Below are 18,938 nucleotides of genomic sequence, written 5' to 3' on the forward strand. Positions count from 1 at the left end.
ACAGAAGGACAAATTTTTGCTTTTATATAGTAGAGATATATAGTATTATGATAATTGATCCCATAAGTGGTAAATCTATGAGGTACTGGGTCTACTATTGTGTCACCTCTTGTGTCACATAATAATAATAATAATAACTGATACAAGAAAAAAGTACTGAATCCCTCAGCACACTGCAATGGGCCAGTAAAAGAGACTTGCATCCTACATGATAATAGAATGCAGAGAACTCAGTCACAGATATTTGTATATATTTGATAAGCCACCAGTCGCATCAAGACTTCTCTGCTCATATGGTTCTACACTACATCATAATAGCCCCACATTGGGTCAAATATTCATGTGTTTCTAAAATGAGAGCCAACCCACCAAATGGCACTACAGGGCTCAGTTTTTTTATTACCCCGTCTCTAACGTGCAAAGTTGGACTGGCCCACAGGGGCACAGGGGAAACCCCCGATGAGCCCCTCCTCCAGGAATCAGGTTCCAGACTGTGGTCTTGAATTCTGCATTAAAATATATTCAAATGTTACCTTATATTGCACAGGGCTATGGTGTATTCTGTACAGTATATTGCCAATATTTATCTGCTACATTATCATGCATGCTCTAGCACTGTATATTTATCAAGGGCTCCAGCCCATGCACTCACTAATGGTCAGGCAAGTCAATGTAGCAGCTGACCACACCCCCTCTTGGAGACTGGCCATGCCCCTAAACATGGCCCCTACCACTGCATACCCCGGTTGACCCTTCATGCCCTAGTCCGACACTGCTTACATGCACCCGTAATGAGCCAATAATTTGATTATGAGCAACTTGCAGTTGTTTAATAATAACCTATACAAGAAAGAAGATTCAGATGTAGATATAAATCTACCAAAATGAACTCTCTAGTAGAGAATTTATTTCACAATTAACGTATATGTGACATCAACCGTAATTTTCTAGATTCTCATAATATTGATTGATTCTCAAAAATCATAATGTTCACAAATCCATTTTTGTACGTGGAATAAAAAACTATTATCCGTTAGTTTTGAGGTTTGTTTCTTTATTCCCGTACTCTAGTTTTTCAGATCTGTCAGGCAGTAGTTCCACGGATAAGGATTTCCAGGTGAAGTAATCATAATACTACAGGGTCATTTTCTGTTTTTGTCCTATGGAAAAATAAATCATCTACCTATAATATTTGTATTTAATCTTAACCACTTGCCTGGCGTTGTTGCATGTGATGCGACCAGAGCCAGGCGTACATTACAAGGCCAGATCGCATCACATGCAAGGTGCTGCCTGCCGTGTCCCCCGTCACGTGGAACACTGATCGTCAGTCTCCCTTGACACACACTTCACTACGCTCTGCATGTGGGGGAGGGGGGGGGGGTGTATGCCTATGGTGGTGGGGGCTGAACCCCATATATAGCAAATTGGGTTGGGAGAAGGGGAATAGCAAATGAAAAATGTAAAGGATTCTGTAGGGGGGAGGGGTTAAAATGTAAAAGAAAAAAAACATTGGTCACAGGGGTAACAAAAGGGTCTTTTTACAAGGTGGGGGGCTTATAAAGCATGGATTTTTATTATTATTTTTGCTACTAATGGGGCGTGGGGGTGACTATTATTAGGGTTTAAGACCACTGGGGTGTCTATTGCCAAATGCCAATGGGGGGATGGGAAGTTATTTTATAATAAGGGCCTATGGATACAGGGGGGATTGGGGGTGCAAAACACCCCCTAGATATTTTTTTTATATATAAAATATTTTAATCTATAAAACTATAAAAAGTAATGTAAAAAATTATTTCTGAGCGATTTTGAGGTGGAAAAATCATTTAAGTGGTTATATTACTCATCTGTAGATTTTCTCCATATGGCAATGTCAGATTTTCACGGCTTCCATTTGACATATAAATCTGTAAGTTAAATTACAGATACCAGAGTAATAACCAACTTTATTCGCCAATACACAGCTTCCTGTATTCCCTTTTATCTCGAACCTGTGTGGAAAATAATAAGACAAATGTAAATAATAATAATGTTATTTATAAAGCGCTTTTCTCCCAATAGGCCCGAAAGTGTTTCCATTTCTAATAAAAACAAATAAAACTAAATTCAAACACAACATACAGTACTAAATAAACTTAAGTATTAGAGTACAGAAAAGAGAGCTAAGCATTTGGGTTGAATTTTCTTTCTTTTTTAAAGTAAATTTTATTGCAGAGCATCACACAAAACCATACAAAATATGGCATACGGATACGGTACATAGAAATCCAATAGCATTGTAACACATGAGACCTGAACATCAACAGAAGCAATGCAGTTTTGATATATAGTATAAATATCAAAAAATGAGGCACTACATAACAGAATAACTGAGAAAGAAAATGAGAACCAAGGTAGAGGTAAAGGAAGAGAGCAGAAGAGAGAAGAAGGAGAGGAGAAGAAGAAGAGAGAAGAAGGAAAGGAAGAAGAAGAAGAAGAAGTATCGACCATATGAAAAAGATGGATATTGCAGGGATGAGCCTTAGTCTTCCTATATTCATCTTCTTAGGTCCCAGAAGATGGAGTGGAAAATTGTGCAAAACACAGGGACCGTATTCTCTCAAATTTGTCGCTAGAATCATGTAAGGCATGGGTGATGTTTTCCATAGAGATAATAAACCATATTTTAGATAACACCATATGCATAGGAGGATGGGAGGGTTGCTTCCAACTAGAGGAAGGGGCACCCCTAGCAGCATGTAGAATATGAAGAGCCAGTTTATTTGAGGGAGGGCACAGAGCTTCTATTGGATACCCCAATAATGACAACCATGGAATAAGGGTTCGACCAATAGGGTTGAATCTTAGGACCGTTCCACCAAATGTGGTAAAAATCTCCCTTTAAAACGCAATCGCGACAGCAAAGTGGTGAGAAGGTTGGGTAGATTTTGGAAAGCCTGGAGGGGACTAGGTACCATCTTGTATACATTTTGTATGAATTTTTTATTTAATAGAGGATATGGAGGAGTGAGCTACATTGTGTCTAATAATCTGCCACGCTTCCTCAACTGGCGGGGGGCCAAGGTCTCTTTTCCAGTCGCTTTCATTGAGAAGGATGGGCCTGCTGAGCATGGCATGGAATATAAACTAGAGATAATGCCCTTGCGGATAGGAGAGTGATAGCAAAGCCTCTCAAAAGGTGTCAGGTTTCTAAAAACAGCTGCTTTAGGTAGGGAACCTAAGAAGGATCTTAGCTGAGAATATTTGAAAAGTCTAGGGTGAGTGATGTGGGATTTCTTAGAGATGGTGTCAAGTGAGGACCAAGACTTACCCCCAATAAGATCTATAACAAATCTAGGACGAGTAGGAATTTGATACCACGAGTGTGAGTGAGCTTGTAAGGACCCCGGAGGGAAAGCAGGATTGTCCCACAGAGAATATGGAAAGGTAGTAAGACCAAATTGACGGGCGCTTTGGAGCCCAATGGAGCGAGAGAGGAAAGTGGCCAGGTTAGAAATTTGGTGGTCCCTAGATGAGACAGATGGTAATAGGATGGATATAAGTGAGGAAAGATTAGATTCAGCCAACTCTATTTGTACTCAGGGTAGGTCAGTGGGGAAAGCAAACCAAGTGAGGGCCTGGCTCAAATGGGAAGCCAGATAGTATTTCTGCAGGGCAGGTAAACCTCTTCTGCCTCTAAGCAGGCTTCTGGCTAAAATTTAAATTTTTAGTCTAGGATGTTTATCCATCCAAATAAATTAGCAAATTTCTTTCTGCAAACCGCAGTTCTACATGAGCAGGCCCGCCATCAGGGGGGTGCTGCGGGCACAGTAGTCCCGGATGCGGCCTCTCTAACACGCTCATGCCACCATCCGCCCGCCACTTTGCTCCACCCCCTTTTTCGTGCCCATGATCTGACACTGTCACAGGAGGGGGGAGAGGACGCTGCAAGCATCAATTTTAAGCGTCCCTCCCAAAATGGCCACTGCCTCACAGGAGACAATTATTAAAGATACTAGAGGAGGCTCCTCTAGTATCTTTAATAACTGTCTCCTCTGGGGCGACTGCCATTTTGGGAGGGACGCTTACAATTGAAGCTTGCAGCTTCCTCTCCCCCTTCCTGTGACAGTGTTAGAACTTGGGCATGAAAAGGGGGCGGTGCTATACGGACCAGGCTGGCTGCTACCACAGGGAGAGTAAGAGAGAGAAAGTGTATGTGTATGTATGGGTATGTGTGTGTCTGTGTGTGTGATCATTATGTGTAAGCAGCGCTATTATTGGAGGAATGTATAAGCGGAATCGCTAAAGGGGGCAGTTTGTGTTTAAGCGGCACCGCTATTGGGAGGCATTATGTGTATAAGCAGCACCGCTACTGGGGGCATTAATATGGTGCAAGGGGCATTAATATAGTGTTGCTCAGTATGTGCACAGGATTTATTTATTTTTATTTTATATATATATATATATATATATATATAAAATTTTTACTTTTTATATATATATATATATATATACTTTTTTTCTCTTTCTTTTTTTTTAGGAAGGGGGGGGGGGGAGCCTGCCTATTTTGTCAGTCCCAGGCCCCACAATTTCTGATGGCAGCTCTGTGCATGAGGTATAGGATTCTTGATAATATGTTCATCTTGACCGCAGCCATTCTGCCATACCACGAGATGATTTGCTTTCGACAAACCCTTAGGTCGGAAATTATGGTGGCAAATAAATTAGGGAAGTTTTCCTTATACAGGGAATTATATGAATCGGTGATGAAAATGCCTAGGTAACACATTTTTTTTTTGGTGCCATGTAAAGTTAAAATTACTGGCTAGTGTAGATTTAATATTAGCTCACTTGGTATAATTGATTTTATAACCAGAGAGAGAAGAATATAATGAAAGGACATGGAAAAGATTGGGAATGGAGATAAGGGAGGAGGATAGAGAAAGAAGGACATCTTCCACAAATAAAAATAATTTATAATCCACCTCCCCTTCATGTATTCCCCTAATGTCCAGGTCCAGACGGATCAATTGAGCTAAAGGTAGTCAGGGCAAAAATTAAAGGGGATAAGGGACAACCCTGTCTGGTGCAGTTTTGTATGGTAAAGTAGTAGGAGTCTCGGGAGGCGGTCAAGATCCCGCCGGACGAAATCCCGGCGGCCGAAATACCGACGCCGGAATCCCGACCGGCACAAATCCTGACATATTCTACCTCCGTGGGTGTCCAATATAATAGTGTGACGAGCGTAGCGAGGCACCGTGCCCGCAGCGTGGCGAGCGAAGCGAGCCCGCAAGGGTCTGCGTTCCGCTCGCCACCACTGTCGGGATTGTGTAGTCGGGATTCTGGCATCGGTATTTCGACCGCCGGGATCCTGTCCAGTGGGATTTAGTACTGATCCCAGAGTCTCTACCATTTACTCGTACCCTGGCCGATAGATTAGAGTACCTTGCTTGAACTCCAGATAGTAGGCTTCCTCCCAGGCCGAAACGGCATAAGGTAGCAAACCTAAAAGGCCAGAGAATTCTATCAAATGCCTTCTCGGCATCTAAAGAGAGAAGGATTGAAGGCAATTTACTTTTGTTTATGGAATAAACCAAGTTAATAGTGCGCCTTGTGTTGTCCCTTGCCTGTCGGCCTGGGATGAAGCCTACCTGGTCAGCATGAATTAAGCTGGGGAGGACACTATTCAACCTCATGGCCAACACTTATGAAAACATTTTAATATCCTAATTCAAACGAAAAATTGGTCTGTAGCTGGAACAGAGATTAGGATCCTTACCCGCCTTGGGAATTAGAATGATGCATGCTTCTAGAGTTTGGGGGGAAGGAGGGACACCTTTAAGAAAACTACTAAAAAGTCTACTTACTGTAAGTGGGGAAACAGGATACAGTGAAATTTCTTGTAGTTCGCTTGGGAGAGGCCTTACCAGGTTTTTGTAGTTTTAACACACCTTCCAGTTCTTCTATGGTAATTTCTGCACCCAATTTAGTAACTGTAGAGTGATTAAGTTTGAGAAGCTGGCATTTGGCCAGAAATGAATCAATGTTGTTATACAGGGAAGGGGAAACAGGGGTAGAGCCTCCGTTATAAATTGAACGATAAAATAATTAAAATGCCTTTGTAATTTTATCGGGATCATGAATCAAGTCCCCAGTTTGTTTTTGATGGAAAAAAAATTTTTAGAGGATAATTTGGCCCTCAGTTTTCCGAGCCAAAAGTTTATCCGTCTTGTCACCCTTCTCGTAGTATGTTTGGTTAAGGCGTCTAAGACTATACTCCGTTTTGTGTGATAACAGAATATTAAGTTCCCCACGGGCCTTAATGAGCTTATCAAGATCATCAGGGGACAGTGAAGAATTATGAATTGCCTCAAGGTGGTAAACCTGCTCAGTCAGAGTATTGATAGCTGGATTACGAATTTTCCGTAATCTGGAAGTGATTTGAATCAGGTGGCCTGTATTACAGCTATATGAGCATCCCACAATGTCAGGTCTCCCACCTCCGGCATCTTGTTTATAGAGAAGTACTCCTCTAATAACTGGGAAACAAGGGTGCACATTTCTTTGGATTGTAACACAGAGTCGTTCAGACACCAGGAGGGGGGAGAGGAGAGAGGGTCAATACCTAATAGAAGCAGGGATACAGGGGCATGGTCTGACCAGGTACAGGGATGGATAATGACATCTGTAAGTTTAGATGAGGGTCTTGATCCAAAAAAGATCATGTCTAGCCTTCTGTAGATCTTGTGAACATGGGAAAAGTGTATTAGGGACCCCCAGTGACGGAGAAGCCTTGTCGATCAGCCTGGGGGCTTAACCCTATATCTGCAGATATACGCAACTAAGATCTCTGTATTATCTGACTATTATGTCGGAATATTTTTCACTCGGTGTGCATTAGGGAACACAGTTTTTTCCTACACAGAATTACCCCTCCCTTTTAGCACCTGAGTGACATTACAATCTGATTGAGCAGCTTTCCATTTTGTGTATTGTATTTAGAGAGGCATAGATGGGTCAGCATTAGGAGGTATTGCTGACTCTATAGTGCCATAGGGGAAGCCAGGGGTATCCCCAGGTAAGCTGGCTCTCAGATGCTGTAGGAGCCATTACCATGTGGCCTTACACTGGGAATTTAACCCAGACATATTTGGAATTATTTATGGGGTGGGTGTGGGGTGCGGTGGCCCCTGTGTCGGTATGGCTGGGCTGCTTCAGGTCGGCACACCCTAACACTTTATTAACACTTATGATTTTCCCTATCACTTTGTATATATTATTTTAATCACACCACTTACATAGCACTTCTGTGCTTCTTATTAACCCCTATTAATTCTCACCTGTGTGCTGACCTGGGGTGGCCGACCTGTGCCGACATCGTGGGGTCCTGCACCCCGGACCCATACCTAGTATTAGGGACCCCCAGTGACGGAGAAGCCTTGTCGATCGGCCTGGGGGCTTAACCCTATATCTGCAGATATACGCAACTAAGATCTCCGTATTATCTGACTATTATGTCGTAATATTTTTCACTCGGTGTGCATTAGGGAACACAGTTTTTTCCTACACAGAATTACCCCTCCCTTTTAGCACCTGAGTGACATTACAATCTGATTGAGCAGCTTTCCATTTTGTGTATTGTACTTAGAGAGGCATAGATGGGTCAGCATTAGGAGGGATTGCTGACTCCATAGTGCCATAGGGGAAGCCAGGGGTATCCCCAGGTAAGCTGGCTTTCAGATGCTGTAGGAGCCATTACCATGTGGCCTTACACTGGGAATTTAACCCAGACATATTTGGAATTATTTATGGGGTGGGTGTGGGGTGCGGTGGCCCCTGTGTCGGTATGGCTGGGCTGCTTCAGGTCGGCACACCCTAACACTTTATTAACACTTATGATTTTCCCTATCACTTTGTATATATTATTTTAATCACACCACTTACATAGCACTTCTGTGCTTCTTATTAACCCCTATTAATTCTCACCTGTGTGCTGACCTGGGGTGGCCGACCTGTGCCGACATCGTGGGGTCCTGCACCCCGGACCCATACCTAGTATTAGGGATCCCCAGTGACGGAGAAGCCTTGTCGATCGGCCTGGGGGCTTAACCCTATATCTGCAGATATACGCAACTAAGATCTCCGTATTATCTGACTATTATGTTGTAATATTTTTCACTCGGTGTGCATTAGGGAACACACAGTTTTTTCCTACACAGAATTACCCCTCCCTTTTAGCACCTGAGTGACATTACAATCTGATTGAGCAGCTTTCCATTTTGTGTATTGTATTTAGAGAGGCATAGATGGGTCAGCATTAGGAGGTATTGCTGACTCCATAGTGCCATAGGGGAAGCCAGGGGTATCCCCAGGTAAGCTGGCTCTCAGATGCTGTAGGAGCCATTACCATGTGGCCTTACAATGGGAATTTAACCCAGACATATTTGGAATTATTTATGGGGTGGGTGTGGGGTGCGGTGGCCCCTGTGTCGGTATGGCTGGGCTGCTTCAGGTCGGCACACCCTAACCCTTTATTAACACTTATGATTTTCCCTATCAGTTTGTATATATTATTTTAATCACACCACTTACATAGCACTTCTGTGCTTCTTATTAACCCCTATTAATTCTCACCTGTGTGCTGACCTGGGGTGGCCGACCTGTGCCGACATCGTGGGGTCCTGCACCCCGGACCCATACCTAGTATTAGGGACCCCCAGTGACGGAGAAGACTTGTCGATCGGCCTGGGGGCTTAACCCTATATCTGCAGATATACGCAACTAAGATCTCCGTATTATCTGACTATTATGTCGTAATATTTTTCACTCGGTGTGCATTAGGGAACACAGTTTTTTCCTACACAGAATTACCCCTCCCTTTTAGCACCTGAGTGACATTACAATCTGATTGAGCAGCTTTCCATTTTGTGTATTGTATTTAGAGAGGCATAGATGGGTCAGCATTATGAGGGATTGCTGACTCCATAGTGCCATAGGGGAAGCCAGGGGTATCCCCAGGTAAGCTGGCTCTCAGATGCTGTAGGAGCCATTACCATGTGGCCTTACACTGGGAATTTAACCCAGACATATTTGGAATTATTTATGGGGTGGGTGTGGGGTGCAGTGGCCCTTGTGTCGGTATGGCTGGGCTGCTTCAGGTCGGCACACGCTAACACTTTATTAACACTTATGATTTTCCCTATCACTGTTATGATTCCAGCACTCTGGTCAGAGGAGATCTTATGGCAAGGACCGGAGCACTGGAACGGAATGCTGGGGAAGGGAGCAGGACAGGAAAATAGCCCCTGGCGCCCTAACTCTGTTGTCCGTGTTGTCAGAAATCCCCTGCGAGACTATGGTTTCTTGAGCCCTTGGCAGCCGCGTTTGAAGGGCGGATTATGTCTGCCCAACTCCGATGCCCCCCGGTCTTAATGAGAGACAAAGGGAAATCCGAGACAGGGTGATAACAAGAGGCCCTCTAACTAAACAACCAGGCCAGGGGCTAAGCTAACTCAAAACTAGAATATGTGCGGAGAAACCGCCAGGGAAAAGGACAACCAAAATATCCACTTGTCCAATACTCCTACCCGGCACCGCCGAGTACCAGAGAGGACTTGTGGAAGCGGAACCCTCCGCAAATGCTCCAAAAACAAAATATAAAAGGTAAAGCGGCTGAGCCGCAACACATGGCAGAGCCGCAACTCACGAACACCACAGGATATAAAACAGTGATCAGTCAGGACTCCAGGGAACCAAACGACCTCCTGGGATGAGATGACAACTCCCGAATACTGGACTTCTGAGGACAGGAATGACCGGGTACAGCAGGACTGGAAACAGACTCTCAGCAAACAAAGGCAGCATGCAGGAAGCTATTACCAGCGTCTGTGAGAAGCCCTGGGAGTGTATTTAACAAGGAGTCCTCCAATCAGCTGCTTAAAGGCTGATTAGAATAAATGCCGTGCAGCTGCCTTGCTGCACGGCCAGAGAGCAGGTGAATATATTAATTCCTAAAGCCTAGCAACGGGGAACGCGGTCCGCCAGTGGCGTCCCCGTTGCTAGGGTCCGTGCGGCTCAGCGCGCCCGGCGTCTAGCGTTGCTAGGGAGCCGGCGGCTGTACGCGCACGGCGTCTCTAGTTGCTAGGCGCCGGGCCGCGCAGACAAGAGGACCCCGGCGCCTAACAGTACTCCCCCCTTGAGGAGGGGTCAAGGAACCCCTAAAGCCAGGTTTCTGAGGAAATTCCCAAAAAAATGCCCTCTTGAGCCTCGGGGCATGAAGATCCTTATCCAGGACCCAAGACCTTTCCTCCGAACCATAGCCTTTCCAGTGAACTAGAAAATACAGCCGACCCCGGGACAATTTGGAATCGAGAACCTTCTCTACCAAGAACTCCTGTTGTCCCTGTACATCCACTGGAGATCTACCCTGAGAGATCTTCCGAGGAAATCTACTGGAAGAAACGTATTGTTTCAACAGGGAACAATGGAACGTATTTCCAATCCTGAGAGATCTTGGTAAACGTAACCGAAAGGCATCTGGGTTGACTCTTTTAATAATAAGAAATGGCCCAATAAATTTGGGTCCCAGTCTAGCCGAGGATTGTCGAAGCCTGATGTTGCGAGTCGACAACCACACCCTATCTCCAACCTTAAAAGTGCAAGGACGTCGGAGCCTGTCAGAAAATTTCTTCTCTCGAAAGGCCGCTTTTCTGAGAGCAAGGTGCACCTTTTTCCAAATGGCTCTGAGATGGGAGGTTAAGGTTAGCGAGGAGACTGAGGAATGATGAAAAAAAGAATTAGCTCTGGGGTGAAAACCAAAAACTGAAAAGAATGGAGACTCTTTAGTGGAGGAATGACAAGAATTATTGTAAGCAAATTCAGCCAACGGAAGAAACTCGGACCAATCATTCTGGAGTTTGGCTGAATACAAGCGCAAATATTGTTTCAATGATTGGTTAACTCGTTCGGTTTGCCCGTTGGATTGTGGGTGGTAACCGGATGTTAACGACAATTTCATCTTTAATGAGGCACAAAAACATTTCCAGAATTGTGCGATGAATTGTGGACCCCGATCAGAAACAATATCAGTAGGCAACCCATGAAGCCTGAATACATGGCGGAGAAACAAAACTGCCAACCCTTGGGCAGAAGGCAATCGGGGAAGAGCAATAAAATGAGCCATTTTACTAAAACGGTCCACTACCACCCATATGACTCGGAATCCGGCTGAAAGGGGAAGGTCACCCACAAAATCCATGGAAATATGAGACCATGGCCTGAGAGGAACATTTAAGGGCATAAGTTGCCCGAAAGGCAAGGAACGGGGAACCTTATGCTGTGCACAAACCTGACATGAATAAACAAATTACTTGACGTCTTTAGAAAGACCAGGCCACCATACTGATCGAGAGACTAACTCCAATGTCTTAGAGACTCCTGGATGCCCTGAAACTTTGTTATCATGGAATTCCGTTAAAACAGTAGCTCTCAAAAACTCAGGGACGTAAAGACGACCAGCAGGAGTAATTCTAGGAGCTTGGTGTTGAAGCTGTTTTAACTGGGTAAGTAAATCTTGTGTGAGGCCCGCCCAGATGACCGAAGATGGAAGTATGGAGGTAACAGGATTGTTATTGTGAACCGGAAGAAAGCTACGTGACAGGGCATCAGCCTTAGTATTCTTGGAACCAGGCCTGAAAGTGATTATAAATTTGAAACGAGTAAAAAATAATGCCCAACGTGCCTGCCGGGCATTAAGCCGCTTAGCCGATTCAATGTATTGCAGGTTCTTATGGTCAGTCAATACCGAAATAGTATGTTTTGCTCCCTCCAGCCAATGCCTCCACTCCTCGAAAGCCCACTTTACCGCCAGTAACTCCCGATTACCAACGTCATAGTTGGATTCAGCGGAGGAGAATTTCCTGGACATAAAGGCACAAGGATGTAACTCCAGAGACTCCGGATCCTTTTGAGAAAGGATAGCCCCCACTCCAACCTCCGAGGCATCAACCTCCACCACAAAGGGCAATTCCGGATTAGGATGTCTGAGGACTGGAGCCGAGACAAAGGCTTGTTTCAAGGCCCGGAAGGACAACTCAGCTTCACGCGACCAGTTGGTAGGATCCGCCCCTTTCTTTGTCAGAGCTACAATGGGAGCAACCAGGTCAGAAAAAGAATGAATGAACCTCCTATAATAATTCGCAAACCCTAAAAAGCGCTGAATTGCTTTTAAATTGGTGGGTTGCGCCCAAATAAGGATGGCCTGGAGTTTCTTTGGTTCCATGGAAAATCCCCGAGGGGAAATTATGTACCCTAAAAAAGATACTTCCGTGACATGAAACTCACACTTCTCCAGCTTGGCATATAAATGATTCTCACGTAACTTTTGAAGAACCAGACGCACCTGGGTAACATGTTGTTCCATTGATTCAGAATAAATCAGGATGTCATCTAAGTAAACGACCACGAATTTCCCTAGGAAGTCACGGAGCACATCGTTAATGAGGTCTTGAAAAACTGCTGGAGCATTGGACAGGCCGAACGGCATCACCAGGTATTCGTAGTGACCCGACTGAGTACTGAAGGCCGTCTTCCACTCATCTCCAGATTTAATTCGGATGAGGTTGTACGCTCCTCTAAGGTCGATTTTAGAAAAAATCACAGCAGAACGTAACTGATCAAAGAGTACAGAAATCAACGGCAAAGGATAGGTGTTTTTAACTGAGATCTTATTCAGGGCTCTAAAATCAATGCAAGGTCTAAGCGAGCCATCCTTTTTCTCCACAAAGAAGAAGCCTGCACTTAAAGTAGAGATGAGCGGGTTCGGTTTCTCTGAATCCGAACCCGCCAGAACTTCATGTTTTTTTTCACGGGTCCGAGCGACTCGGATCTTCCCGCCTTGCTCGGTTAACCCGAGCGCGCCCGAACGTCATCATGACGCTGTCGGATTCTCGCGAGGCTCGGATTCTATCGCGAGACTCGGATTCTATATAAGGAGCCGCGCGTCGCCGCCATTTTCACACGTGCATTGAGATTGATAGGGAGAGGACGTGGCTGGCGTCCTCTCCGTTTAGAATTAGAATAGATTAGAGAGACACTTGATTTACTAATTTTGGGGAGCATTAGGAGTACTCAGTAGTGTACAGTGCAGAGTTTTGCTGATAGTGACCAGTGACCACCACTTTTATTTATAATCCGTTCTCTGCCTGAAAAAAGCGATACACAGCACACAGTGACTCAGTCACATACCATATCTGTGTGCACTGCTCAGGCTCAGGCCAGTGTGCTGCATCATCTATATATATTATATATCTGTCTGACTGCTCAGCTCACACAGCTTATAATTGTGGGGGAGACTGGGGAGCACTACTGCAGTGCCAGTTATAGGTTATAGCAGGAGCCAGGAGTACATAATATTATATTAAAATTAAACAGTGCACACTTTTGCTGCAGGAGTGCCACTGCCAGTGTGACTAGTGACCAGTGACCTGACCACCAGTATATAATATTAGTAGTATACTATCTCTTTATCAACCAGTCTATATTAGCAGCAGACACAGTACAGTGCGGTAGTTCACGGCTGTGGCTACCTCTGCGTCGGCACTCGGCAGCCCGTCCATAATTGTATATACCAGTGACCTAACCGTGGTTTTTTTTTCTTTCTTTATACATACATACTAGTTACGAGTATACTATCTCTTTATCAACCAGTCTATATATTAGCAGCAGACACAGTACAGTGCGGTAGTTCACGGCTGTGGCTACCTCTGTGTCGGCACTCGGCAGCCCGTCCATAATTGTATATACCACCTAACCGTGGTTTTTTTTTCTTTCTTTATACATACATACTAGTTACGAGTATACTATCTCTTTATCAACCAGTCTATATATTAGCAGCAGACACAGTACAGTGCGGTAGTTCACGGCTGTGGCTACCTCTGTGTCGGCACTCGGCAGCCCGTCCATAATTGTATATACCACCTAACCGTGGTTTTTTTTTCTTTCTTTATACATACATACTAGTTACGAGTATACTATCTCTTTATCAACCAGTCTATATATTAGCAGCAGACACAGTACAGTGCGGTAGTTCACGGCTGTGGCTACCTCTGTGTCGGCACTCGGCAGCCCGTCCATAATTGTATATACCACCTAACCGTGGTTTTTTTTTCTTTCTTTATACATACATACTAGTTATGAGTATACTATCTCTTTATCAACCAGCCTATATATTAGCAGCAGACACAGTACAGTGCGGTAGTTCACGGCTGTGGCTACCTCTGTGTCGGCACTCGGCAGCCCGTCCATAATTGTATATACCACCTAACCGTGGCTTTTTTTTCTTTCTTTATACATACATACTAGTTACGAGTATACTATCTCTTTATCAACCAGTCTATATATTAGCAGCAGACACAGTACAGTGCGGTAGTTCACGGCTGTGGCTACCTCTGTGTCGGCACTCGGCAGCCCGTCCATAATTGTATATACCACCTAACCGTGGTTTTTTTTTCTTTCTTTATACATACATACTAGTTACGAGTATACTATCTCTTTATCATCAACCAGTCTATATATTAGCAGCAGACACAGTACAGTGCGGTAGTTCACGGCTGTGGCTACCTCTGTGTCGGCACTCGGCAGCCCGTCCATAATTGTATATACCACCTAACCGTGGTTTTTTTTTCTTTCTTTATACATACATACTAGTTACGAGTATACTATCTCTTTATCAACCAGTCTATATATTAGCAGCAGACACAGTACAGTGCGGTAGTTCACGGCTGTGGCTACCTCTGTGTCGGCACTCGGCAGCCCGTCCATAATTGTATATACCACCTAACCGTGGTTTTTTTTTCTTTCTTTATACATACATACTAGTTATGAGTATACTATCTCTTTATCATCAACCAGTCTATATATTAGCAGCAGACACAGTACAGTGCGGTAGTTCACGGCTGTGGCTACCTCTGTGTCGGCACTCGGCAGCCCGTCCATAATTGTATATACCACCTAACCGTGGTTTTTTTTTCTTTCTTTATACATACATACTAGTTACGAGTATACTATCTCTTTATCAACCAGTCTATATATTAGCAGCAGACACAGTACAGTGCGGTAGTTCACGGCTGTGGCTACCTCTGTGTCGGCACTCGGCAGCCCGTCCATAATTGTATACTAGTATCCAATCCATCCATCTCCATTGTTTACCTGAGGTGCCTTTTAGTTGTGCCTATTAAAATATGGAGAACAAAAATGTTGAGGTTCCAAAATTAGGGAAAGATCAAGATCCACTTCCACCTCGTGCTGAAGCTGCTGCCACTAGTCATGGCCGAGACGATGAAATGCCAGCAACGTCGTCTGCCAAGGCCGATGCCCAATGTCATAGTACAGAGCATGTCAAATCCAAAACACCAAATATCAGTAAAAAGCCTCTTTTTTTCTTTGCGTCATGTGCTGTTTGGGGAGGGTTTTTTGCAAGGGACATCCTGCGTGACACTGCAGTGCCACTCCTAGATGGGCCCGGTGTTTGTGTCGGCCACTAGGGTCGCTAATCTTACTCACACAGCTACCTCATTGCGCCTCTTTTTTTCTTTGCGTCATGTGCTGTTTGGGGAGGGTTTTTTGGAAGGGCCATCCTGCGTGACACTGCAGTGCCACTCCTAGATGGGCCCGGTGTTTGTGTCGGCCACTAGGGTCGCTAATCTTACTCACACAGCTACCTCATTGCGCCTCTTTTTTTCTTTGCGTCATGTGCTGTTTGGGGAGGGTTTTTTGGAAGGGACATCCTGCGTGACACTGCAGTGCCACTCCTAGATGGGCCCGGTGTTTGTGTCGGCCACTAGGGTCGCTTATCTTACTCACACAGCGACCTCGGTGCAAATTTTAGGACTAAAAATAATATTGTGAGGTGTGAGGTATTCAGAATAGACTGAAAATGAGTGTAAATTATGGTTTTTGAGGTTAATAATACTTTGGGATCAAAATGACCCCCAAATTCTATGATTTAAGCTGTTTTTTAGTGTTTTTTGAAAAAAACACCCGAATCCAAAACACACCCGAATCCGACAAAAAAAATTCGGTGAGGTTTTGCCAAAACGCGTTCGAACCCAAAACACGGCCGCGGAACCGAACCCAAAACCAAAACACAAAACCCGAAAAATTTCAGGTGCTCATCTCTAACTTAAAGGAGATTTTGATGGTCTAATAAATCCTTTCTCAAGGCTCTCCTTAACATAATCATTCATAGCCGCAGTTTCTGGCCCGGATAATGCATATAATCTTCCCTTTGGCAATGCGGCACCAGGAAATAACTCAATAGCACAATCATAAGGCCGATGGGGAGGCAGAATGTCCGCATTGCCTTTGGAGAAAACATCAGCAAACTCCTGGTATTCCACCGGAATGAGTTCTGGAAGGATAGCTGCTACTCTGACTGGAAACGTGATACATTCCTTATCACAAAAAGTACCCCATTGTGAAATCTCCCCCGACCGCCAATCAATGGTGGGATTATGAAAGGCCAGCCAAGGGTGACCCAGAACAACTGGAACTGCTGGGCAATGTGTAAGATAGAACTCGATTTTCTCGGAATGTAGAGCTCCTACTGTAAGTAATACAGGGGGTGTACGGAGAGAAATAATCCCATTGGACAGCGGACTCCCATCTAAGCCATGCATGGTGACACACCTACCCAAAGGTAACTGAGGAATGCCTAAGGCCTTAGCCCAAGTTAAATCCATAAAGTTTCCTGCAGCTCCACTGTCAACAAAAGCCGACACCGAAGAACTGAGGCTGCCAAAGGAAACTTTAACTGGGACTAAAAGGGAGTTATTCGAGGAGATAAGCTGCAGACCTAGGTGAACCCCCTCACAATTCACCTGGTCAAAGCGTTTCCCGACTTGTTCGGACAATTACGAGCAAAATGTCCCTTACCCCCACAGTACAGACAAAGACCGGAATTTTGCCTTCTGGCTTTTTCCTCAGGAGACAGCCGGGAGAGACCCATCTGCATGGGCTCCTCTACGTTTTCAGGAATGGAATATACACACGGACTTGACCTTACAGGTGCTCCTCTTTCAGCCCTCCGCTCTCTGAGACGATGATCAATCTTAATAGAAAGCTCCATGAGTTTATTAAGAGTCTCAGGAGCGGGGTACTGAAGGAGACTGTCTTTTATAGACTCTGATAAGCCGAGGCGAAACTGACTGCGCAGGGCTGGGTCATTCCAGCCACAGTCGTTCGACCAACGGCGAAACTCCGTACAATAAACCTCCGCAGGATTTCTACCTTGTTTGAGAGCGCGCAGCTGACTTTCAGCGGACGCCTCTCTATCAGGGTCATCATACAAGAGCCCTAAAGACTTAAAAAAAGCGTCAACTGTCAACAATGCAGGATCCTCTGCTCTTAAACCAAATGCCCAGGTCTGAGGATCCCCCTGGAGTAAAGAAATAATAATCCCGACCCGCTGAGATTCAGTACCCGAGGAAGTCGGTCTTAAACGAAAATAAAGTTTACAGGATTCTTTAAAATTAAAAAACTCTTTTCTATCACCAGAAAAACGGTCAGGCAAATGCATCTTTGGTTCAGGGACTACCCTTGGGGAAGCTCGCAAAAGATCTTCCTGCGACTTCACCCGAAAAGAAAGATCCTGAACCATCTGAGTAAGTTCTTGAATCTGGCTGACTAAGAGCTGACCAGGATTTGGCCCTAAACCTGTCGGATTCATGAGGCCGATAAACTCTCACAAAACTGAATGAGAAAAAATTAAACCCCGTTTAATTTTAAGTTTTGGTATGGCCGGTAATAATGTTATGATTCCAGCACTCTGGTCAGAGGAGATCTTATGGCAAGGACCGGAGCACTGGAACGGAATGCTGGGGAAGGGAGCAGGACAGGAAAATAGCCCCTGGCGCCCTAACTCTGTTGTCTCACCCGTGTTGTCAGAAATCCCCTGCGAGACTATGGTTTCTTGAGCCCTTGGCAGCCGCGTTTGAAGGGCGGATTATGTCTGCCCAACTCCGATGCCCCCCGGTCTTAATGAGAGACAAAGGGAAATCCGAGACAGGGTGATAACAAGAGGCCCTCTAACTAAACAACCAGGCCAGGGGCTAAGCTAACTCAAAACTAGAATATGTGCGGAGAAACCGCCAGGGAAAAGGACAACCAAAATATCCACTTGTCCAATACTCCTACCCGGCACCGCCGAGTACCAGAGAGGACTTGTGGAAGCGGAACCCTCCGCAAATGCTCCAAAAACAAAATATAAAAGGTAAAGCGGCAGAGCCGCAACACACGGCAGAGCCGCAACTCACGAACACCACAGGATATAAAACGGTGATCAGTCAGGACTCCAGGGAACCAAACGACCTCCTGGGATGAGATGACAACTCCCGAATACTGGACTTCTGAGGACAGGAATGACCGGGTACAGCAGGACTGGAAACAGACTCTCAGCAAACAAAGGCAGCATGCAGGAAGCTATTACCGGCGTCTGTGAGAAGCCCTGGGAGTGTATTTAACAAGGAGTCCTCCAATCAGCTGCTTAAAGGCTGATTAGAATGAATGCCGTGCAGCTGCCTTGCTGCACGGCCAGAGAGCAGGTGAATATATTAATTCCTAAAGCCTAGCAACGGGGAACGCGGTCCGCCAGTGGCGTCCCCGTTGCTAGGGTCCGTGCGGCTCAGCGCGCCCGGCGTCTCTAGTTGCTAGGGAGCCAGCGGCTGTACGCGCACGGCGTCTCTAGTTGCTAGGCGCCAGGCCGCGCAGACAAGCGGACCCCGGCGCCTAACTATCACTTTGTATATATTATTTTAATCACACCACTTACATAGCACTTCTGTGCTTCTTATTAACCCCTATTAATTCTCACCTGTGTGCTTACCTGGGGTGGCCGACCTGTGCCGACATCGTGGGGTCCTGCACCCCGGACCCATACATAGTATTAGGGACCCCCAGTG

At 45.2% G+C, this 18,938-nt stretch overlaps 1 protein-coding gene across 1 annotated transcript in view; it reads right to left on the reverse strand.

Annotated features, from left to right (window-relative positions):
* Positions 1–997: 997 nt before the first annotated feature.
* Positions 998–18,938, reverse strand: part of LOC135058242 (killer cell lectin-like receptor subfamily B member 1B allele C) — an 89,192-nt gene continuing 71,251 nt past the window's right edge. The window contains exon 5 of the mRNA XM_063963781.1: positions 998–1,994. Coding sequence (XP_063819851.1) covers positions 1,877–1,994 — 118 coding nt within the window. The 3' untranslated portion in view covers positions 998–1,876. The remainder of the gene's footprint in view (positions 1,995–18,938) is intronic.

Source organism: Pseudophryne corroboree, chromosome 3 (assembly GCF_028390025.1).
Source record: "Pseudophryne corroboree isolate aPseCor3 chromosome 3, aPseCor3.hap2, whole genome shotgun sequence".
NCBI classification, from domain to species: Eukaryota; Metazoa; Chordata; class Amphibia; order Anura; family Myobatrachidae; genus Pseudophryne; species Pseudophryne corroboree.